The 22,715-nt window shown below is 47.8% G+C and overlaps 1 protein-coding gene across 2 annotated transcripts in view; it reads left to right on the forward strand.

Moving 5' to 3' along the window:
• Nucleotides 1-22,715, forward strand: part of Fbln5 (fibulin 5) — a 69,555-nt gene that overhangs the window by 45,379 nt on the left and 1,461 nt on the right. For both annotated transcript variants that reach the window (XM_048449462.3, XM_048449461.3), the window contains exons 5-10: nucleotides 1,606-1,728; nucleotides 4,369-4,485; nucleotides 7,915-8,034; nucleotides 11,364-11,486; nucleotides 12,696-12,822; nucleotides 16,489-16,684. In XM_048449462.3, the coding sequence (XP_048305419.1) occupies nucleotides 1,606-1,728; nucleotides 4,369-4,485; nucleotides 7,915-8,034; nucleotides 11,364-11,486; nucleotides 12,696-12,822; nucleotides 16,489-16,684 (806 nt within the window). The remainder of the gene's footprint in view (nucleotides 1-1,605; nucleotides 1,729-4,368; nucleotides 4,486-7,914; nucleotides 8,035-11,363; nucleotides 11,487-12,695; nucleotides 12,823-16,488; nucleotides 16,685-22,715) is intronic.

Raw genomic sequence — 22,715 nt, forward strand, 5'->3', positions numbered from 1 at the left:
GACCAGTGCCCTGTGCTTGGTTTCTGCCGGACTGCTCTGCAGGCGTGTCGTTTATGTTGCGTGTCACACAAAGGTAGAGGCTTGGGGACTTGTCACCTTGGCTCTCTAACAGCACCTCACTTCTTTTTGGTCACTCTCACTTCCCATTCTCAAGTCGGGGAGGACAAGAGCAGAGACTCCCAAGGCAGTGTTGTTCCCAGGCTATAATCACCATCCATCACTCCCTGCTGGGAAAATGTAAATATGTCCTGGCTGATGGCGGCATTATTTGTTGTCATAAGCTTGGATGTGGATTAGGACAGTAGTGGCCTCTGGCCAAGCATTATCCCCTGGCTCCCCTGGGAGGCTGGGCTGTACGGGCAGAGCTTGGGTGGAAGGGAAGCAAAGGGCAGGGGCGTGAGTCTGCAGCAGAGAACTGGGCTGGGATTTTGCATATTGTCATGGTGTCAGGATGGAATGGATGTGCCACTACCTTGGACTGAGGCTCTTGGTGGGTATCCATGCTTGGAGCAGTGAAGATTGGCTCCCTATAGGACCCAGACACCTTGTCACTTTGGACAAGTCTGGCAGGGATTCATCAGTTGTCTTAGCGTAGAGTTGTTGTGAACAGTGGGTTGTGACAGTATCATGGCAGTGCCATTTAGCCCAGAGACGCCACTGCTTACCTGGCTGTATGTCTCGCTCAGCTGGTCTGCCTTTCTGAACACACAGCACACCAAACTCAGTGCTATGGAAAGGCTTGTCTCAAGGAGCTCACGCTTCTGGGTCCTGGACCCCCTTAACTCCGCTACACACATGCAAATATGTTATCTGTGATTGAATCCAGGACCTCAGGCATGCCAGGCAGGTACACTAACGCAGAGCTGTGTCCTCAGCCCGAAGATGCCCTTTGAGTGGATGGGGGGAAAGTCTGGAGTCTGCAGAGTCAGCAGGCACATATGTGAAGTGGGGCCTGGAAGAGGTAGTGAAAGCTCAGTCCCTTTAGCCAACCCCTCTACATCTGCCTGGCCCCAATTGTGTCCTCTGTCATCTCACAGAGAAGACTTGAGTTAGGTGTGGGGGGTGGGAGCGGGGAGGCGCAGCCTACGTGTGTAGTTTGGTGCTCACTGTTCTCTCGGCTCTGTTTGCCCTAGCGGAGTCCCGTGAGGAAAAGCGTGGGGTCCGGCACACCACACAGTGAATAGCAGCTTTCAATGACATTTCTGATTGCCTGGTGGTCCATTTGGCAGAGGCAGAGAGAAAGTGTCCTGCTGCAGTCATGAAAGAGGAGATAACTGGAAGGGGGAGGAGGCAGGAGAGGGCAGGATCAGCAAGGATGAGTCATTGTTGGTGTAGTGTAGGTTCAGAAAGGGTTAGCAATGGCTGACGAAGAGTACATACAGCCACGCTTCTCCCCTTTGTATGTTTCTCTGAGCAAGACCAGCTCTGCCCATTCTAATTTGAGGCCAGTGTGTCTCAAAAGTGCCTACCAGAGAGGTGCTTCTGTCTCTTGGGTTAGCCCAGTGATGACATCAACAGCCTCCCAGCCAAGAAAGGAGCAGCAGCAGGTGGACCCAGGGCTTTTAGATGTGGGTGACACTGTCTGGAATAATTTTTGTGTTACAGATGTGGACGAATGTGCAACAGACTCACACCAGTGCAACCCTACCCAGATCTGTATCAACACAGAAGGAGGGTACACCTGTTCCTGCACCGACGGATACTGGCTTCTGGAAGGCCAGTGTCTAGGTAAGGGTTCCCCACTGCTCCCAGAGACTCAGGGGGGTTGATGGTTCTTAGGGACACAATACAATGTGGGTACAGTAGGGAGATCCAAGTGAGCTTTTCTTTGGGTGTGTATAGAAAGCCCTTAAACAATGGTACATGTGTCACCATCCATTAAAGGACATTTTCACCATCACTAGCATTTCATATATTTGTTTGAAACTACATTTTAAGGGCTTAGGCATAAGCTTGCCAAGATCTTCCTGCCTTCAGGAAGTTTATAGCTAGCCAGGAAATAATAGAAGTGAGAGTTATTCTACTCTAGTTAGAGAATCCTAAACCAAGGGACTGCTTTTGCTTAGATACAGAAACATTCCAAATCTCACAGGTAGACCAGGAGTCCCAGCCTCATTTCATCCCAGCACCGGTCCCTGCTATTCACTCCACCAACCCCAAGGCTGTGCTCTTTCTTTGTACTCCAGAGGTGTCAATCATCACCAATTGACAGTTTTATCCCTTGTGGTTGGCATTGGCTAGGCCTATTCTCTGGGTTTGCATTTAGACAAGTTGGCTCGAAGTTCGATTCAAACAACATTATGGAAAAAGTAGAAAAGGAAACAAAACCAAACCAAAAGCCTTGCCTTCCAGGTCTCCAGACTGAGGCTGAATTTGGGTTTACTCTGTGACCTGTCTGAAACATCCTTGAGGCACAATAAACTGCCTGGCCTTGGCATGGCTCTCTTTGGCAGGGAGGCTCAGATGAGCCAATGTGTGAGGGTATCTGGGAATACGATAGTCTCTGTATTAAACCAACCTCTTCTCTAATGGAAACTGTGATCCTATTGGTTTGAATGTAAGCAGACCAGCAAGAACAAGTCGTTTGCACAGGAACTTCTAATGTAGGACTCCAGAGCTGGAAAGGATGTTAGGCATTACGTCACCTAACTTTTATAGAGCTGGAGACAAACTCAAAGAGGAGGAACATTTTGGATACACTTAAAACAAGTTGGGTCTAATGTTGATGTCTCTGGCTCCCTCGGCCAGATATTTTCTTACCACAAAGGGCACTAGAGAGATGTGAGGCGTGGTACATGGGCCCATCACAGATACCCAGAGGGCATATCTCTCCATCTGAGAGATGCCCAAAGATGCTAGTCCTCTGGTTGTGAAGGGTGTTTTCTTCCACAGAGCACATCGGAAGGATGCTCACTGGTGCACAGCATGCTGATGTGGCTTGGCCCATTAGTATTCATTCACCACTGACCTGGAGACCTCTCTTAATTTTGGCTGACCCCACCCCATGCATTCCCTTGGCCAAGCTCTTCTTTCTCTTTCAACATTCTACAGCCACCTATCATCCGTTCTGTGCACTGCTAGAGACCTTGCCTTTTTTCAGATGTGATCACAAACGATAGGGCTGCCTTTCTTTCATTGTACCACAAGGAAAGGGAACCTTCTCTGTCTCTGATGCCTCTCCAGGCACTGGTGATGTTTCCAGCTGAGTCTCGGGAGAGGTAAGATTAGCAACTCCATATGGCAAAAGGCTTGCTCAGTAGGAGCTGCCCTTCTTGGGGCGGTGTTGTTGGGGCCATCTTAGAAGTAAATGGAATTGAGATAAAGCTCAATCCCAAGGCAGGACACAGAATCCAGTGAGGCCTGAAAAGGAGACATTGGGGTGGAATAGGGGTGGAAGAGTTCTTTCTAGCTCTAGGTAGTAGAAACTAGGCACAGGGATCAAGGCACAAAGAGTGCTACCTCTGTCTCTCTAAAGGCCGAGGTTCTAGGCAGGGGGCATTAGGAATTGTAGCACAGTCAGGTCAGCTGGTCCCAGTTGAACCTGTGTAAGGACACTGTCCTCCTGGAGAACGGAGCCTTCCTTGGAGGCACCCTGCCTAATAGAAATGAGTTACCCAGTCCATCGCTCTTTCAGTCTGGGATGCTATAAAGGGCTTTCCCAATGACATCAGGCTCCTCGTGGGCTGGCACACGTTACAGGGAGGTCATAGGGCACAACTCTGCTCAAGTACATACTTCCCACTGTTGCTGCTTTCCAGGATTCAGGAATGTGTTTATGTGGAGGTTTGTGTCCACTCTAGTTTAAGGCTAAGAACCAAGGCAAGAATAAGCATCCTTGCAGAGCTACATTCACAGATCTCACTGTCGCACTGCCCAGCTCCTCCCGATGCCTGGGATCCTGTTCCGGCCGACTGGACAGAGTCATTGTCAGTGGAGCTGGCAGACAGTCCACTGGAGCCCTTCTCTTGATCTTTATACATGCTCATGTTCAGGGTACTGAAAAGATCATAAAGAGTCATAGCATTGAACATTAATACTGCATAAGCCTTAGTTAAACCCGAGTTGGATAAGTTCTGAGAAGCCATTTGGTGCAATATTTCAATCAAAGCAGAAAAATTTTGTCACAGATTTCATGGTAGGTTCAGGTGTTCATGGAACAAAGATTGCTTGGGGGAGGTAGAGGATTGTAGGGAAGCTGAGCACTGTGATACTAAGGGTATCATAATTCCTGACACTTAGTAGGCACTGTCTTAGCAGTCACCCCCTTTCACAGCCCTTTCTAGTCCCATCCTAGAAGAGGAGGGCAATGGTACCATGCTGATGGTGACCTCAGGGAGGAGCCCTGACATTGCCTGCATTTGTTTCCAGACATTGATGAATGTCGCTATGGTTACTGCCAGCAACTCTGTGCAAATGTTCCTGGATCCTATTCCTGTACGTGCAACCCTGGTTTCACCCTCAATGAGGATGGAAGATCTTGCCAAGGTATGTGACGTGTGGACAACTTGGACACAATAGGAAACACGAGATGCAGTCACCTTCGGAGCCTGACAGTTGCGGTCTGTGGGACAGTTGTCATTACAGTGTGTCCTCATTCCTAGTCACTGCTCACGCATCCCCATGGCTTATAGAAGCCTGAAACTAGAACAGCTAGAGAGGTGCTCTGAGAATTGCAGAGGGCGGAGCCATAGTCTTCCATCGGGAGTCCCGTAATGGTTTGTGATCCTCCTGTCGTTCTGCATCTGCTAGCAGGAGTGGCTTTCAGAGCTCCCGACCCTGATGAATCACAGCGCAAACACATAGGCATGCTGCGAATGTTCCGGGTGCCCTTGCCGGATCTCTCTCAGGAACGTGCCCTCTGATCTGTGTCAGGAGCACCTATGGCCCAGCACAGTCAAGGGTGAACCTTCCCTGGCTCCTCAGAAGGCTCCACAAAAGCAGAATAAAAGAAAGGTACTTTCTGGTTTTTACACGATTCCTTCCAACCCTGATCCGTAAGAAAGGCAAGCTCCATGCCCATCGTGGTTTCTGCTGGAAGGCTTCTTCAGCTCAGGAAGTCAATGAGGGCCTTAAGACCCAAAGAATGAATATAAGTCCTGATCTGGCCTGGGATCCACCTCTGGCTCCAGCCTGCAGTGTCTAGCAGTGGCCTGATCCGGATAGAGACACAGAATGAGGTCTTTGTTGGAATCTGCCACCAGGTTTTACAGGGCCCATTTCCTTGTCACACCATTGAGTGAGTTCTGGCATGCAGGCTCCTGGCCAGCTATTCAGAGGATATTGTGTCTCCATTAGTTTAATCATATCTAAATCACTGGATAAACAGGAAGGCATCAGCATTCAAGGGTTTGATCCTGGAGTCTTTGTGAGGTTCTCTCTCCTTTAAAAAGCTGGTCCTGCTACTAATTGTTCCAAGAAGCCCCTGCCTGGGCTCCTTTTGTAAGGAGCAGTAATTTTGTCTGAGAGCAGAGCTGGCCAGGAAGTTGGGGAAACAAATAAAACAGGGCCCTTCCTTCCCACCGGAACAGGGAGCAGGCGCCTGGCTCCCTTGCTGCTGAGATAAGCCACTAAGGACTGATGATGATTTCTCGGGGCCAGGGCTGGGGTTGGAGGTGCCAGCCCAGGTTTTCCCTCAGAGGCTGGCACAGTGTCCTCAGGCAGCATCTGAACTTGGACATGGGCACTTGGCCACCAGGATATTGCATCAGCAGGGCCTACAGGTCACACGGGCTGTGGTAAGTACTGTCAAGTTTTTGCAATCGTAGCACCTCACGTCTCCTTAAAGCGCTAATGTCTATTAACCTCACTGACTCCAGCAACAGTCTTACATAGTAGACAGGAGAGTGTTTGTGGCCATGATCCACAGATAAAGAAATGACACCTCACAGAGGTGAAGCTATTTGGTCAGAGTCAGGTGACTTGGTGGTGGCAGAGTTGAGAGGAAGGCCGAGGGCTCAGTGAGTCAGCTGGGGTACCTTGCCCTGAGGTTTCAGACTGCTGGCCAGGAAGCCCCAGGGGTCTTCCTATCTCTACCTCTCAAGCCCTGGGTTTATAGTCATTCCAGCCTACCTTGGTGTTCAAGCAACCATTCCTGGCTTTTTACATGGGAGCTGCTTGCTTACTGAGCTGGCTCCTTAGTCCCCTGCCCTCAGGATTAAGTGCCCATTGGAAAATCCAGCAGAGAGAGGCAGTTAGGGTTCAAGGGATAGAGCCCTTTTTGCCCTTTCAGAAGTAGCTCTGAGCTATGGAAACAGTATTGAGGTCATTCATCACCACGCAGCAAGCGTCTAGCCAGAAACTAAGGACGCCAGCCTTAATGTGCAGCAACGTTGGCCCATCTAAACTGGTATGTGGTTTAGTAGACCAGGGACACTCTCCTGCCTAGCCCTGCCCCAGTCTGGCTGGAGAAATGCCAACCACCCCCGAGTGCTGGGCGCGTGGGCACCAGAGCAGGCTGATATCTCGCTAGACCCTTCCTACATGACTGTTCATTTGTTTGTTTTTCCTCTGAGGTCTCCAGAGTTGGCAGGAAGCAGGCACTTTGTGGGCATGGGATTAGCCTTCCCCTATGCAAGGCCCCTCGAAAGCTGCTTACCACAAAGGTCTTTGCTTCTGGGAATGTTCAAAGCCCTTTTCAGAGTTTTAAGAGGCTTAGCTGGACTTTTGAGGTGGAGAAAATGTCCCTCAACTAGACCTGCCACCATGGGCGTATGAAGCTTGGGGTGGTGGTGGGGGTTGTGCTTGTGAAGGGCAGCTGATGCCTGTGTCCAAGGACCTCTCTCTGCCCCCATCCCCTTGAGCTGGACAGAATGAACCTCGTGGATTATGAAGTGATTGCTGACTTGTACTGTAGCTCTAGCCAGGCCCTTGCTGGTATGTGAATTGGGGCATGTATCTCAATCTTTAGAAACATCAAAATAGCACTCACTGCCGAGGTGTAATTGGCACATAATAGAGTGCACTGCTGTAGGCACATAATTCCGTCTATACTGAATTATACACCGCACTCAGGAAGAGGCATCCATTGTTACTCCTTGTGCTCTTTGTGATCCCCCCTTTACCTGTGTAACAGGGAGGATGGAGGACAATGGTCTGAAAGCAGATTTGTTGCAAGAGTAATCCGTGAGGCTATTTATTCATAATATACATATTCTCAGAACTGCCATGATTGTCTACCTGGAACTTCAAAATCAGTGAGGGTGAGAGAGCAGAGAATTGGAGATGGGAAAGAGTGGGTTCTGCATGGAAATTCTGTGGGTGGCGCCAAGAGAAGCCTTCCTGGGAGGAGCAAGTATACACAGCCATAGATGTGCGCGAGTTACGTTCATCTCCTTTGTGGCTCACCTCTACTGAAGGGGCATGCGCATGGAGGCGTAACTCTTCAGGTTACGTGTTGGCAACTGTCTTGTTTACTTTTCCTGTGGTTACGACAGATCTCCCTGACACACTTGAAGGACTCATTTTGACCCCCAGTTCAAGGTTACAGTCCATCATGACCGGGACGTCACAAAAAGCAGCTGGTCACGTGACACTAACAGTTAAGGAGCAGAGAGTGAGGAAAGCTAGTGTTCATACTCACTTTCCCCATTTATTCTGCCCAGGATCCCATCCAGGATGGTGCCACCGCCCACATCAGTTAATCTATTCAGCATCATCCCTGATAGGCATGACCAGAAGCTAAATAATCCCTCACCAGTGTGCCTGAAGGCTCAGATAGAACCCGCAAATTGACAGAACAGTCTCACAGGGCATTAGATTATGATATAATAGATCCTGACCTGGAGAAATCCTTGGTACTTGGGAATCTGGGCTCTTTCTTGGTGATAATAAATTTTGCTGCCAATTCATGTTTCTTTATTTGTGTTTTTTTTTTCCTGACACACTAATAGTGATGTGCTTTGGCTTTTTGTACAGATGTGAACGAGTGTGAAACTGAGAATCCCTGCGTTCAAACCTGTGTTAACACCTATGGCTCTTTCATCTGCCGCTGTGACCCGGGATATGAACTTGAGGAAGATGGCATTCATTGCAGTGGTAATGGGCTTGGCTTTGACGCTGTCCACCTGCTCAGAGACCTGGGGCTGGGACAGGGATTTGTCGCAGGTGTTTCCTCTCATTTCCTGGTTGTGTGCCTAGTTGGAGACATTCCCCAGTATCCTGGGAACACAACACACAGAACAGAGATGAGTCACTTCCTGAGGGATGGAGTTCAGGCCTACCTTCCTGGTCATCTGACCTTTAATGCAAAGTCAGCAGAGATTCTGTCTGGATCAGAGATGGAGCTGGTGAGAGGAAGAACTCACCCAGTTTTGCCTGTTGGTCTGAGAGTTATCTGTCTTTTCCCAGCATTGACCCAAGACCTGAAAATGGTATAGATGATATTGATACAGGACAGCGATCTAGGGATAATCGCTTTTGCCACTAGGTTAGGAGGACTTTGAGTAAATAAATCACACACACCTATACTCTGTGTACTTTGGGAATGTCATCAAATAACCGCAGGCCAGCTCTAGGCCTGGCACAGAGCATGCAGCAAACAGGTATTGGTCAGTGAGTACAAGTGTGACAGTTGAATGAGTGAAATCTTAGCCACTTGTTTCGAGAACACAGATGTGGTTTGGTTGACTTTTTTTTTTTTTTTTTACAGATTTCATCCAAGCCCCAACTGCTCTCACTCTCTGCTTAGTCTAGTTTCTTGAGTCTGTTGTAATTATCTTATTAACCTCCTGTTTCTCCCCTCAAAGTTAAATTCCTAGATAGAAAACTATTACGAAAGTAAGAACTTTTTGAAACTTATTTGTATTTAGTCTGTGGCATCTTATACAACACAGAGGTATGGGCTCACTTGTATGTCTCTGCTTCTGTCTGTCTCTCTCATTCTTTCCCTTTCTGTTCTTTGTAAATGTTCCGCTAAAGTCAAACCATCCACCAGTTTTAAACCTCCTCTGCAGTTGTGAATTAGCTCTGTCCCCATTAACAATATTTCCTGTTATCTTCAAAATAAAAGTAGGTGGTGATTTAGGTGTGAAAATTACCCAGCAGAATGGAAAGATTCTCTGTAACAGGGACCTACCAAGGCTGTGAATGAGACTTGTTTACCAGCTTCCCTTGGGACTGGAATGTTCTAGGGACAGAGTTCTCAGAAACAAATGGCCACCTCTCTCCAGGGCCAGGGCCCTCAGGGCCACAGCAAGCAGTTACAGAGCCTCAGCCTGATTAAATACCAGCCCACCCAGAGGCAAGAAAGGGCCCTTTCTTCCTGGATTTCAGTTCCCTCATGACATTCCTTAGGGAGTCTGGACCAAAGAACTGAGAGGCGTAGGAAGCTTTGCATTATGGGATTGATTAGTGCCTTTCCCAGAATTACTGGCAATCCCATAGACCACTGTCAGGGCATTGAGATAAGGACTCTGGAGCCAGTTCAAAGCCTCAGTTAGTTCCTACTGTCCATGGCCAGGATGCTGCCCAAGCCCAGTGTCCTCATGGATGGATAACTGTCTTCACGGAGGGGTCATCAGAGCTAGACAAACTGGTGTTCCCCAATGGCATGATCACATAATGAATCTTCTCTTACTATTAGGGACTTTGGGCTTCACAGCAAGCTCAAATCCTTTCTAGTTTGGCAGGATTTTCTCACTTGACTCTAAATGACCCACATTTCCTACATGGTCACTGGATACCACCTCTACTAACTTAATGGGAGCCCTGGCTCCAGCAGGCCTTGTAGTCAGCTAGAAGTGGCCTAAGGGATTTGTTTTCTGCATTTTTCCTAGGTACTGGGACACTATTCTCCTTACTTGGCCCTCAAAGCTAGGTTAGCCTCTCTTTGCAGCACTGGACGCTCCCAAGCCTTGTCCCTTTGTCCTCTGGGGACTTGCGAAACCTTGTTGACCCTAGAAGTGAAAGGGTTTAACAAGGAAGAATGAAATAGCTTACTTCCTGCCAACACCTGGCTTCTTTTTCAGTGGATGGCGGAGCCACAGCCCTTTGTGTATGTGTGCGAGGGGGGGGGGAACCACAAAAAAAAAAAAAAAAAAAAAAGAAAAGAAAGAAAAGAAAAAAAAACTTCCTGGGATTTCTGGAATTACAGATGCTAAGACAAACCAGAGCATAGTGGGTTGGTGACCCTCCTCGCTCAGTAGAAGGTGAGGTGGATATTCCCTCCCGCCCTACACTAGAACTATGCTAAGGTATTTCTCCCAAATTGGTGCTCCCAGATCTGATAATTTTCAGTCCTGAACAGGATGTTACCTCATCGTGTTTGCTGGAGCTGTACCGAGATGCCACATTCAGATCTATGGTTTCCTACGTAATCATTTGATCTAGGAACTTGCTATAGTTGCCCAAGCCCTGTGAGCCTCATTTGTTTGTTTATGTTCAGATACTCACAGCACCTTCTCGGGGTTGAGGTGGGGATTCAATATGTTGAGACACGTTGAGCATTTACCATGGGAGTTGACACACAGGAGTCCTTGGGAACCGATGGACGTCACGACTAACATCAAGTAAAGGGATTAATGGAACTGCAAACTACCCAGAGACAAATGGTGGCCTTGTGTTCTGATGGGCTGGGGCCAGCGTCCTCAGAGTCTGCAAAGCTGGTAGAAGACTGCATGTGCTGGAATGTGCTAACTCTAGTTAGAGGATCATATCCTAAGTCCACCGACCCTTCACCCATGGCTGGGAGACAGCTCAGAGAGATGGGGGGAGGTTCCCTTCTTGGATACAGAAAGCATTGGCCACGTGACACGTGGGTTCTCCAAAGACAAAGCAGCAGCCTCTTTCATGCCAGCACTCTCTCTGGGTGATCTGAGCCACCAGTGGGCTGTGAGTTACAGAGTAATCCGAGGACATGTCACATGGGGAAGCCAGCGAAAGCGATTTTCGGGAAACAACAAATGCAAGAAAAACATGTTTTCTTTGGCATGCTTGTCGAATGAGGCGCAAATGGGGCCTGCCTTGCCAAATTCTCTGTGCGATGAAGAGTTGGCTTTTTCTGGGACGCCTGCTCCTGCCAAGGTCTAGGCAGACTAATGGTAGCATCGCTGGGACAATACCACCCCTAGTCATCCCCTGCAGGGTGGTTCCAGGCTGTCTGGGGGCTGCTGTGTCTCTCGTCCCAGGGAACATCTGAGGCGGTCAGGTCCCCAGAGACCTTGTGCCTGCCTTGCTTCTGGCCACCCCAGTAGAGCTGTCCAAATATCAGTGGTTGTCCTCATAGGAGTAAACGTCCCATCAGCAGATGTGATCAGGAAGTAAGCTGGTACCTCACAGCATTGAAGTCATTGTGTCTATTAGGAAAGAGTGGGGGGTCGGAGATAAGTCTGTGACGATAAACACAAACTCTACCTTGTCCCTCTCAGATATGGATGAGTGCAGCTTCTCTGAGTTCCTCTGTCAACACGAGTGCGTGAACCAGCCAGGCTCATACTTCTGCTCGTGCCCCCCAGGCTACGTCCTGCTGGATGACAACCGAAGCTGCCAGGGTAAGACTGTCCAGAGCGACCAGAAGGGGCCGACTCAGATGGTCATCTGCCTGTCTCATCCCGCGGGATCTTGTAACTTTAGGAAGATGTCTGAATTGGATATGGTGGACCTCACAGCTATGGGCAGGATGCCTGAGGGGCTGGCTTCATCTTTTCCCCAGTAACCTGTCCTTTGGCCAGGACATGGGCTAATTACATGTCTGTGATGAACCCTGTAGAGTTAGATGGCTGGTTTCTGTCTTTCTAGGCAGATAGGTCTCTGCAGCCTGGAGAATGATTGCTTCAAGCCTAATCAAGGCTTCTTGTAGCTAGGCTGCACTAACACATCAGCGTTGGGTTTCTCATGTTGCCTCGAGAGCATTTCGCCCTGCTGGCCTCCTGTGACTTCCTAGAGATTGAACGCTGAGAACCTCAGACACCCAACTGCTAGGTCCCTCACAAGGTCCAGACCCTGAATATGAAAAGGTCAAGTCTTCTCCAGATTGGTAGTCCTACACTATAGCTACCGGGGGTCTCACAGAATGACCACCCCATTATTAATCTTATCCTCATTATTAGAAATGTCATGTGAATTACTATACAAATGAGCCGTCTGATTTACCTCATCTAGTAGCCACATTAAAAACAGTAAAGACAAACAGATGAAGTTACTTTTAATGCTATATTTTCTTTAAAGCAATTGATTCAAACATTTTATACTTTTAATATATACTCTATAAAAGTCACTGATAAGTACTGTAAGTTCTTTCTTTTTACTAAATCATAGAGATCTGGTGTCTATTTCTTGCTGCAAATGATAAGTATGTTTGTATCCCCGGTCGTAGGTTTTTCTGCTGATGCAATAGGTCAGATCAAAGTGAATTAAAAGTCCATGTTTAATGAGCCAAGCACTCTCGGGTGACTCTCAAGCCCCCCAGATGTGAAGCGGGGAAGGGAGGAGGAGAAATCACATGGCAGGTCTAGTTACTAGAGCTTAAATACCCTGTAGCCTTGAGCTTTCTGAAAGGGGCAGGGTTTGGAGAGGGAGGAGAGGGTTGAGGCGCAACTTTCAACCAAATAGCAAACACATTTCAATTTTCACTACCCACATTTTGGATTCCCAATGACTGCTCTGTTAGGTAGGAAGATGCAAGTGGCTCTCATCCTCACCCCATCCCCAGCACCTGGTCCAGGACTAACACCATGCTTTTTCTCTACACTGCATTTCAGATATCAATGAATGTGAGCACAGAAACCACACATGCACTCCGTTGCAGACTTGCTACAATTTGCAAGGAGGATTCAAATGTATCGATCCCATCCGCTGTGAGGAGCCTTATCTGCTGATTGGTGATAAGTAAGTCAAGGCTAGTCCTTGGGAAATGGAAGGGCTCAGGAGACTGTCAGAATCTTATAAAGGAAGTTACTTGAGCCAAGAAGTCAGGAGATCTGGCCTGCTTCCTACTTTATGCAGGCAGATATATCCCTACCTACAACCTTCTCTATTGCTTCCCCATGCATGTCAGAGCTACATGGAGATTATCTAGAAAGCTAACCAGTAGAGAGGCAGAATTCATGAATCTGATTCTGCTACCAATGAACAGTCTAGATACATGGGATCTTTCAGAACTGAGCTTTGAAATGTGGCAAGTCGGCCTCCCCCGAGGGTCTTCTTAGTGTGTGCAGGCTTGGATACAGTGGGGAGAGGGCTGCGATGCCCTTCTGGCAATTCTCAGGAGAAATGAAAATTTCCTGTCCAGGGACTGCTCTGTGTGTGAGTGGTAAGCTGCTAGAGAATTCTAGAGTTCTCGACACCCAAGGACAACTAGGTTGCCCTAGTCGAGTTTCCGAAGTCCTAAAGACAGACCAATTACAACTCATTTCTTGGCAAATAATAATGTTGAGAAGACAGCCTTGGCAAGGTGATGGCACGGGGATGTGTTTCCCAGCCCTTGGAGTCCTCTGTGTTTCTTTTCTTTCCCTCTATCCCCCTGCTGGCCCATCTCGGTTCCCCATCCTGCTCGCAGAGTATATAGGCACAGCATAGAGCTCACACATAGGGCACACATGCTTGTACGTCGGCCATCCTTTCCTCAGCTATCCTCCCTGTCCCCCAGCAAATGCAAACCCCCATAGTAAAGATGACTGGGTCAGCATGCCCATCCCAGTCTTCTCTCAAAGAGAGTTCAGGGCTTACCAGCATGATTCCTGCTGTGATTAAAAAAATAATAATGGACAAAAGAAGATGACAAAGTCAGCACTGGGGGCTCCGTCAGAGCTGTTGTCACTTGTTGCTATGAGCTGTGCTTCCAAGTAATTCTTTAGAACGGGAACCTTCCAGTTTCTGATCCCAAATCCCCAAGTAGACCCTCCATGCATGGGTCTCTCTGGGTTTGTCTGACTGGAAGCTGAACCCATCCAGCTGGCAGCCCTGAGCTAATGTGACCAGTGAAGTCTCTGCCTGAAAAACCTTGGTGACTTCCTCCTTCTGAGCCCCAGGCCCATGTAATGGCCACTCCTCTCCAGCTTCTTGCCTGCTCAGGTGACCTGTGCTCCTGCCAGCTGGAACAGGACTTGCTCTCACCTTGACCAGCACCCAGAGGGCTCAGCCTCCCAGCTTTTGTGGACATACTTCCTGCCAGATGGGAGGCATTTCTCCCATCTCCTTGTGGCCAGGCCTAGCCCATCTTTTAGATCTGTGCTCAGTGACCCTCTCCCAGCTGTTCATGATCCAGCTGGGAGCCATCACTCCCTCTTCCAAATTTCTTTTAGGAAACAATTATTTTCTCTGACATGTGACATTTTAATATGATCATTTTGGCACCAGGACTACTTAGACTTGGCTGTTTTGATGCAGCCTTAACAAAATGATACTTTGATGATCTTTGTAGTCTTTTGCTTGTTAACTGTTAGTGGTGCCCCTGTTCTGTGCTAGGTGTGTGGCTTTGCTCTCATGGAGCTTAAGGTTGTGGGGGGAGAGCACAGTAAAGAAACCCCTGCCATGGCTGCTCCATTAGGCGGACTGTTTTTTGTGGTTTTTTTTTGTTTTTTTTTTTTTGTTTTTTGTTTTCTTTCTTTTTTTTTTTTTTACTGTGAATAAGAGAGAGAAAATATCCAGAGACATCTGATAGAGTCCAGAGCAGAGAGAAAAGAGAAACAGATTGGATGTGGCCAGGGCTAGGGAAGCCAGAGTAGGGAGAAGAAGGGACATAGCAAGGGCTAGCCTAAAGCAGGATGAACTGCCAGAGACTGAGAAGGCAGGAGGGAGCAGGGGAGCAAGGGGTGGGTGAATGGAGGACAAGGAAGGACTCCTTTTGGGGATGCAAAGCCTGTCCTACAAGTTCCTGAGGAATGCTGGCTTTTATCTAACCACCAGAAATCCTTCTCGAGTCCAGTTGGAGCTCGTTCTAGATAAATGAACTACCTGACACCTACCAAAAATCTAAAAGAGGAGAAAGACATGAAAGGAATTGGCATAAGAGTGCGTCCATAGTGATAAACTGAGTAAGGAGTTTGTGAAACATAGAAAGAGGAGGTCGAACCTGTTCTGGGAGTCTAAAGGCCACTGAGAAAATGACCTTTGGGTAGGGCCAGAAGTTGTGTTGACCTTAACTAAACAGAGGCTGGAAGAGCAGAGGGAACAGCATGTACACGGGCAGTTAAGGCGAGGGTGGATTTTTTAAGCCTACAAGGAACCCAAGAGTTTGAACTCTTGCTACATAGGAAGGTGTGAAGAACAGTGGCCCTGCAAAAGCTTTAGCTCAGTTGGAGGTGGGATGTGCAGACCCAACAGGCCCATAGAGGCCCATAGAGGCTAAGACTTGTGCTTCCATTCAAGTGTCACAGAAGGGCCACTGAAGAGTGTGCAGGGGACAGATGTAGTCTGACTTAGTGTGACAAAGGCAGGCTGTTAGGAGGCCATCACAGAGGCCCAGGTGAGAGAAGGAGACCCCCGATCCTGTGGCCAGCACCGAGGAGTCAACATTGTTGTTTTTAGGTCATTATCCCCTACCATCCATTCCACCTGCAAAGAAATGTCAGTCCACTCACAAACTAACTCCTAAGTCCTCTTTACATGTGTCGCCTGCTGGGAACTCTGCTCCATCAGGGGAGTCTCAGGAATGGAGGAAGGATGGGAAGGAGATGGGTAAACCAGCAGGCGTCTCTAACAGGTGCTCCTTGGCAACAATTGTTATGTTATCTCTAGGGTTTGAAATTATCTGCTCTGTATTAGAAATATTTGTGCTTAAATATTTATCTTTTTCCTGTTAGAAGATAACCTGCTTGAGATCACGGTCTTACTTAATATTGAATTTCCAAAGTGCCCAGTGAGTTCTGAGCTCTTATATAGTGAATAAAAAGATTCAATTATAGTCCACACATGCTGAGCTGAGTGCAAAGGACCCTTGAGAACCATTAGTCTAATATAATTTTCATTTTAAATATTCTTAAACATTTTTAAATGTGTAGGAGGGGTATTTTGCCTGCATGTGTGTCTATCCACCGTATGTGTGCCTGGTGCCTGAAGAAGCTGGAAGAGAGCAATCAGATCCCCCTGGGAATGGAGTGCAGGCACTGTGAGATGCCACGAAGGTTCTGGAAATTGAACTTGGGTTCTCTGGAAGCACAACCAGTGCTTCTAACTGCTGAGCCATCTCTCCAGCCTCTACTTTAAATCTTAATGAGTGTCCTTGATTGGGAAGTGAGGGTCATCTGGCTATCAGCACATGTCTAAACACATGACACATATGAGGTACACTAGTGAATATCTCAGTGTTCTGATGACCAGAGGTCCAAGTAAATCCTTTAGTAGCCAGAATATCTGAAGTTGGGGAAGGCTACCATCTAGGAGGCATATCTTGTCTACATTCTAGACAACCTTTGGATTAGAACTGGGAGCAGAGATGTTCTCCAGTTATTCCACTAGGCTAGGCTTTGTTTCCAGGGGTTTAATTTGGGGAGTAGGCACAGTTAGCGCCTAAAGAGGATTTCCTAAACCCTCATCTGATTTCTCTCCTACCAGCCGCTGTATGTGTCCTGCTGAGAACACTGGCTGCAGAGACCAGCCCTTTACCATCTTGTATCGGGACATGGATGTAGTATCAGGACGCTCTGTTCCTGCTGATATCTTCCAGATGCAAGCAACAACCCGCTACCCTGGCGCCTATTATATTTTCCAGATCAAATCTGGCAATGAGGGTCGAGAGTTCTACATGCGGGTAAGAGGGAGTGTGAGCTGTGCCTGCCACCATTAACAATGATCACCATCTTTAACAATGTCTGCCATATTTAGCAAAGGCCACTATTGTGCTGTATGTGTGGTGTTTGTGTGTGTGTGTGTGTGTGTGTGTGTGTGTGTGTGTCTGTGTGTGTCTGTGTGTGTCATGGCAGGAACTCAAAACAGGGTAGGAGCCTAAAGGCAGGAGCTGATGTAGAGGCCTCAAGGGAGGGCTGCTTACTGGCTTGTGCCTAATGGTTTACTTAGCTTTCTTTCTTATAGAGCGCAGGACACCAGCCAGGGATGGCACCACTCATAGTGGGGATTGGCCCTTCCCCGTAAATCACCAGTTAAGAAAATGCCCTACAGGTTTGCCTACAGTCTAATATTATGGAGGTATTTTCTTAGTTGTGGCTTTCTCCTCTTCAGTGATTCTTGCTTATGTCTTATTGACATAAAACTAGCCAACACACCCTGACTGGCCACATCACCCCAGCTTCACATATGCATTTTCCTTTTTATCCCGTCTTCTGCATGCAGCAGAGGGCCCTCTTCCATGCTCATACAGAGACTCTTGGGATTTGACTTAGGAACACCCATGTCCCTGGGTTCAGACTTTAATCTCTCATCTTCAACCCCCTCCCTTTTCTTACAATACTTAAACTTTGCCATAATTGGGACCTGTCTTTAGGGTCACGGTTTGGTCCACTGAACCCAGGAGCTCTGTATGTGATCCTCTAAAGTCACCAGAGGGAGTTAGTTACACTCAGAAGGATAGGCCAGTGGGTGTTTTGCACGCTTGATCTGAGACCCATGCAAGGACCCATGATAGAACTGTATTCCTGTACTTCATGCCAACCCCTTGGCAGAATCTTTCAGTCCTTGCCTCTGGGGCTAACAATCTCAGGGACTACTGTATTCTCCCTACATTACCCACTCTCAGTGATCTCCTAACAGAATCAGGTCATGTGTGGAACCTGACTTGTGGAACAGGTTTAAGAGCTGGTTTAGACCAGAGCAGAAGAATCAACGACTTGGAAAGAAGTTGGCGTGAGTAGTGGGAAGGCATTCTGAAAGTTGAAAAAGGTGGAGCGGTGTGTACAAGCATGTATGCATGCTTCCAAGCATGCATGTGTGTCTGTGTGTGTAAGTGTGTATGTGTGTCTGGGCCTATCATTCCTTGAGCTCATAAGCACTGGTATCTGTCAGAAACTCGCCCCTGCCAAGTCTTGGTGGGCTACTGTCTTCTTAAGGTAAGTCCAGCTACCAGAGTCCGTCATCTGGAGATTTAGTTATGGGTTAAAGAGATGGCTCTCCCTTTTAGGGATTTAAGACTCCATCATTGATTCTCCTCACCTCCATTCCCCTCCAGCCCAAGCAGGGCAGGAGTTCTGTAAAGGCCACCTCGTCTAGACAACAGGTCCCTCCACTGAACAACACCCGGTAAAATCCTCCAGGCCCCACAGCCACTCTGGTGATCAGCCTGAGAGGTGCCCAGGGATATGGGAAAAGATGTATGTTCTATTGATGGAGTGGACAGGAGAGAGACCCCATTTTCTAGAACTTTCTCTGGGCCCAGACTGCCATAGCAGCTAAAGAACATTGGGCGCTGAGCTCACAGTGGCATGTAGCTTGTGTCTCTCTGAGAAAGCTAAGAGGGACCTGCAAGCTCATCATTTTTATTCAGAAGAGACAGAGAAGGGACAGAGGGTCACAGGCCTGGCACAAAAACGACCAAAGGAGCTGAAGGATGGAGGAGGTAGTCAAGGTCCCCAAGGGGCACCCGGACCAGAACAAAGCTTTGGGGTGAGACTTGGGGAAGCCACAGGTTTGAGAACAGAGACTGCAGTTGGTGGGATAAGATGGGCCTCCTAACATAAGACTGAGCAGAGCTCAGGACCCTTCTCAGGGGCCACTCACCCATGTTTATTGTGGCCAGGCTGAGTGCTGCTCCTTGGTCTTCTGTTTCTCCCAGCCCTGTGATCTTGGGCATGTTACCTACCTGCTCTTGTCTCAAGTCCCTCATCGCTAGAGAAGATTCTAAAGTTTACTTCAGGATTAGCTGAAGTCTTTCACTTAGCACAGCATCTAGAACACGGAATGAGTTTTTGTCAAATGTACAGGGCGAAAGGGCATGAAACCGTCAAGCCTGTGCCCATTCTCCCCGCCTCCCCTCGCTGCCTCAAACCTGCACACTCCAAGGTGACACCTCAGCCTGCTTCTGTAAGACTCCAGGACATTCCCTGACTACCATTACTGCCCATTCACTTTCACCAGTGACCCTGCTGACTTACACAGAAACCACGACCTGCAGTCTCTTTCAGTGTCCCTGGTGTTAGGGTCTCAGAAGAGCATCGTATAGCGAAAGAAAGCATTCAATAAGTATAATTACTGTATAGACACTGCTGTTACCACTGCTACCACCTCCCAGGCCGTGAAAATGTTGGGAATGCTATCTAGAAGGCAGCTGGAGCATCATGTGGCCATTCAGGTTCTCCTATACTGAGGTTATTTGGTTTTGATTAGAAGTACTTGGGAGCCGTACAGTCTCAGCCCATTGCAAATGCACACACACCCATCCACAAGGAAACATACACATACTTGCTCACAGGTGCATGCAAACATACATTACACATGTTACAAGTACATACGTAGGGCTGCATACACACGCATCTGCACAGGCAAAGCCTTTTAAGGAACCCTGTGAGCAGTCTGTTGAGAGGGGAGCCCTGCACAGAAGCCTGGGTTGGCTTTTATCAGGGAGCTTGGAGGCACACTTAGAGAGAGAAGAAAGAGAAGGATCATAGAGTTCAGACTGTGCCAAATTATGTTAATCTATAGTAACAGGGATCAGGGGTGGGTGTCTGTAGCTCGCCCTGCTGTGGGTCAATTCTACCAGCTTTCCTCTGTCATTCACCTGCATCCTAGCACCACCATGGGGGTTTTGAGCTGGGCACGGAATACAGACACAAAAAGGCTATAGTTTCTGCCCAAGCATACACTCTGAGGTAGACATGGGGGACCAACTAATGAAGCCAAATACATGCCATGCGATGGTACAAATTGGAGAGACAGAAAATCCAGTGATTGAAAACAAACCTTTTAGAGTCAGGTCTTCTAGCATTGTAATAGTCTTGTGACCTTAGGGGTGAAGAGGGCCATAGCCCTTACCCCATTTACAGGATTAAACAAGAAATAGGCTAAAGGTGTAGCCAAATGCCTGGCCTCATACAGTCATCATTTCGGGGCATGTAAAATCCTAGGGATCAAACCCACAGCCTCATACATACTAGTTAGGTGTTTTATCTCTGAGATATGTCCCCAGCCTTGATTGTTTTAGATCAATGTTTACCAAAGCCACTAATGCCTGGGATTCTTAGGGCAGGTGTATCAGTAATGCCGAGAAAGCTGGACTTGGTGGGGGAGGTGGCTGTCCTCTGTCCTGGCTGGCACTCGAGGACTCCCAGGTGCTGTGGGCAAACCTTCTTCAGGGTTCACAGGCCCTGGCCCTGCCAGAATCTGGACTGAGTGGCTTCCAAGGTTGCTTCTAGATGGGAGGGTCTAGCACTACTTCAGACGCTCAAGACTTTGCTCAGAAGAGTAGGCTGGCAGCTTCTCTTTGCTCCACTCCCCGTTCAAACATGCATTTCTGCAGGTTGCTCCCCTCACAGCCACCTTCAGGGTAAGGTCTCCAACACCCTTGACCTTGTTTAAGCAAACCGTGAAAACTGGTAGAGCGAGTGAGCATGTGGATGCTGTGACCATTTCCCTGCATGGCTGTCCCTGCCGAAGTCCTAGCCCTGGGCTCTGGGGCTTTGGAAGGACTGAGAAGGAAGTCTGCACAAGGAGGTGCCCATTACGCGGGTGCTGACGTGAATGCAGAGAGATGGTGCCAGGAAGGAATTGCAGGGCTGTAATTGCTGATAACCCGATGGACAAGGAAGATCTAGGGCTTGGCCCACACCTGTCTGCCAGCTCCACCTCTGTCATACCAGTGGGCACTCTTAGAGGAGGTGCCAAACTTTATGGGGAGCCCTTCCTTTATGGAGGCAAAGTAAATACCTGGTCTATGTCTTTATCCAGGCCGAGTTCCATGATTTCGCGGAGGTTGTTCCTTTCATTCTCTGGGTACTGCAGCTTCTGGGAAGTTATTATCCAGTCTACCCATGTTCTCCCCTGTGCTAATTCCTTTGCTGACATCCTGTATCTGTCTGTTGCACTGGTCCTGGACACTTCTATTGAGAGTATCACAAGGGAGAAGACTCAAAGCCCATAGTCTCTTTTGAAAATGGTAGAATAATGAAAAGGGGGGCTGAGGTTTGTACTCGGGCAGAAAATCCAAATAAAAGTCCCCAGCTCTACCCCTGAACACCCCCAAGAAATTGTTTATCCCAGCAGGCCTCAGTTTGCTTGTTTATAGAATGGAATAAGGAGACGTGCCTTTAGGATAGTCCTTATGTAAGAGCAGCTGTTCCCCAGCCCCTAAGATCTGGGGCTTTTAGATCAGTACTTTTTAATTGTTCGTGTGTCTACAAATCACCTGGGACCCTGGTAAGCTACAGACTCTGGCTCAACAGAGCTTGGGTAGAGCCTGGGGGGTCCACATTTCTGACTGTATCTGTAGACACTGATGCTGCTAATCCAAGGCCTTTAAGGATTTTATGAGAACTGAGTAAGTAGACATATATAAAGGAGACCAAGCATGCCCCGACTTGTTACCAACTGATGCTAGCACTCTCTCTCTCTCTCTGTGTATCACTTTAAAAGTCCTAGAAAGGTTCCATGCTAGAGAAAAGTTCCCATGGCTTTATTAGGGTCTCATTGGTAGGGTCACAGAAGGGTGACTTTGGAAGAGATTACAGGGTGCCCAGAGGTTGGCTTTTAACAAATTTCACTTTTCCTAAAAATGTTCTTGTCTTAGTTATATTTTTAATTGTTGGGATAAGACACCATAACCAAGGCAAGTTATAAAAAAGTGTTTAATTTAGGGCTCACAGTTGTGGAGAGAGTCCGTGACCATCACAGTGTGGAGTATGACAACAGGTGGGCAAGCCTGATGCTGGAGCAGTAGCTGAGAGCTCACATCGTGATCCACACATATGAGGCAGAGTGCTAACTGGGAATGGAATGGCTTTTGAACTCTCAAAGCCCACTCCCAGTGACATACCTCCTCCAACAAGGCCACACCTCCTAACCTTTCCAGACAGTTCTGCCAACTGAGAACCAAACATTCAAATATATGAGCCTATGTAGACCAGTCTCATTTAAGCTACAACAATAACTAGAAAATCCTGAAGTGGAATTATTTATCATCACCATCGTAGTCATCATCATCATCACCATGTTATTGTTTAAGTATCTCAGGTGATTTTGTTGTCATTTATTTGAAAATTACTGATGCTACTGATGTGCAAGTAGTTGTTAGACTGTCTTACTTAGGGAACACTGACAAGGGAAACATCTGCACATGCTCAGTCAAGGTACAGGATATTTTTCCTGAATATTTTAATTCTACATTTGTTTGAATCTCAGGATGCAGAAGCCACAGATATGGGAGACCCTTTGTTTGTTTGGTGGTGTTTTTTGAGACGGGGTTTCTCTATGTGACAGCCCTAGCTCTCCTGGAACTAGTTCATGTAGACCAGGCTGGCCTTGAACTCACAAGATCTACCTGTCTCTGCCTCCCAAGTGCTGGGCTTAAAGGCGTTCGCCGCCACCACCAAGCTGGAAGGCATTTTCTAAACAATGGTACCATGCTATGTCATAGGGATGTTTGCACTGTCTAGCAGGGACCTTGACAGCAGACTTGGACCAAGGCAGTAGCATACACAATTATATACAGTAATACATCCTTTCTCTCATGTGCAAAGTTAAAGGGCCTGGTGCGGGAGAATTATCTGTATTCTGTCAATCATATTTTAATAAAACGCTGATTGGCCAGGCAGGCAGTATAGGCGGGAAAGCCAGACAGGAAGTAGGGGTGGAGCAAAGAGACTGGGAGTATTCTGGAAGTAGAAGCTCTCTCTCAGCCA

The sequence above is a fragment of the Myodes glareolus genome, chromosome 11 (genome assembly GCF_982192425.1).
Source record: "Myodes glareolus chromosome 11, mMyoGla1.1, whole genome shotgun sequence".
Lineage (NCBI taxonomy): Eukaryota > Metazoa > Chordata > Mammalia > Rodentia > Cricetidae > Myodes > Myodes glareolus.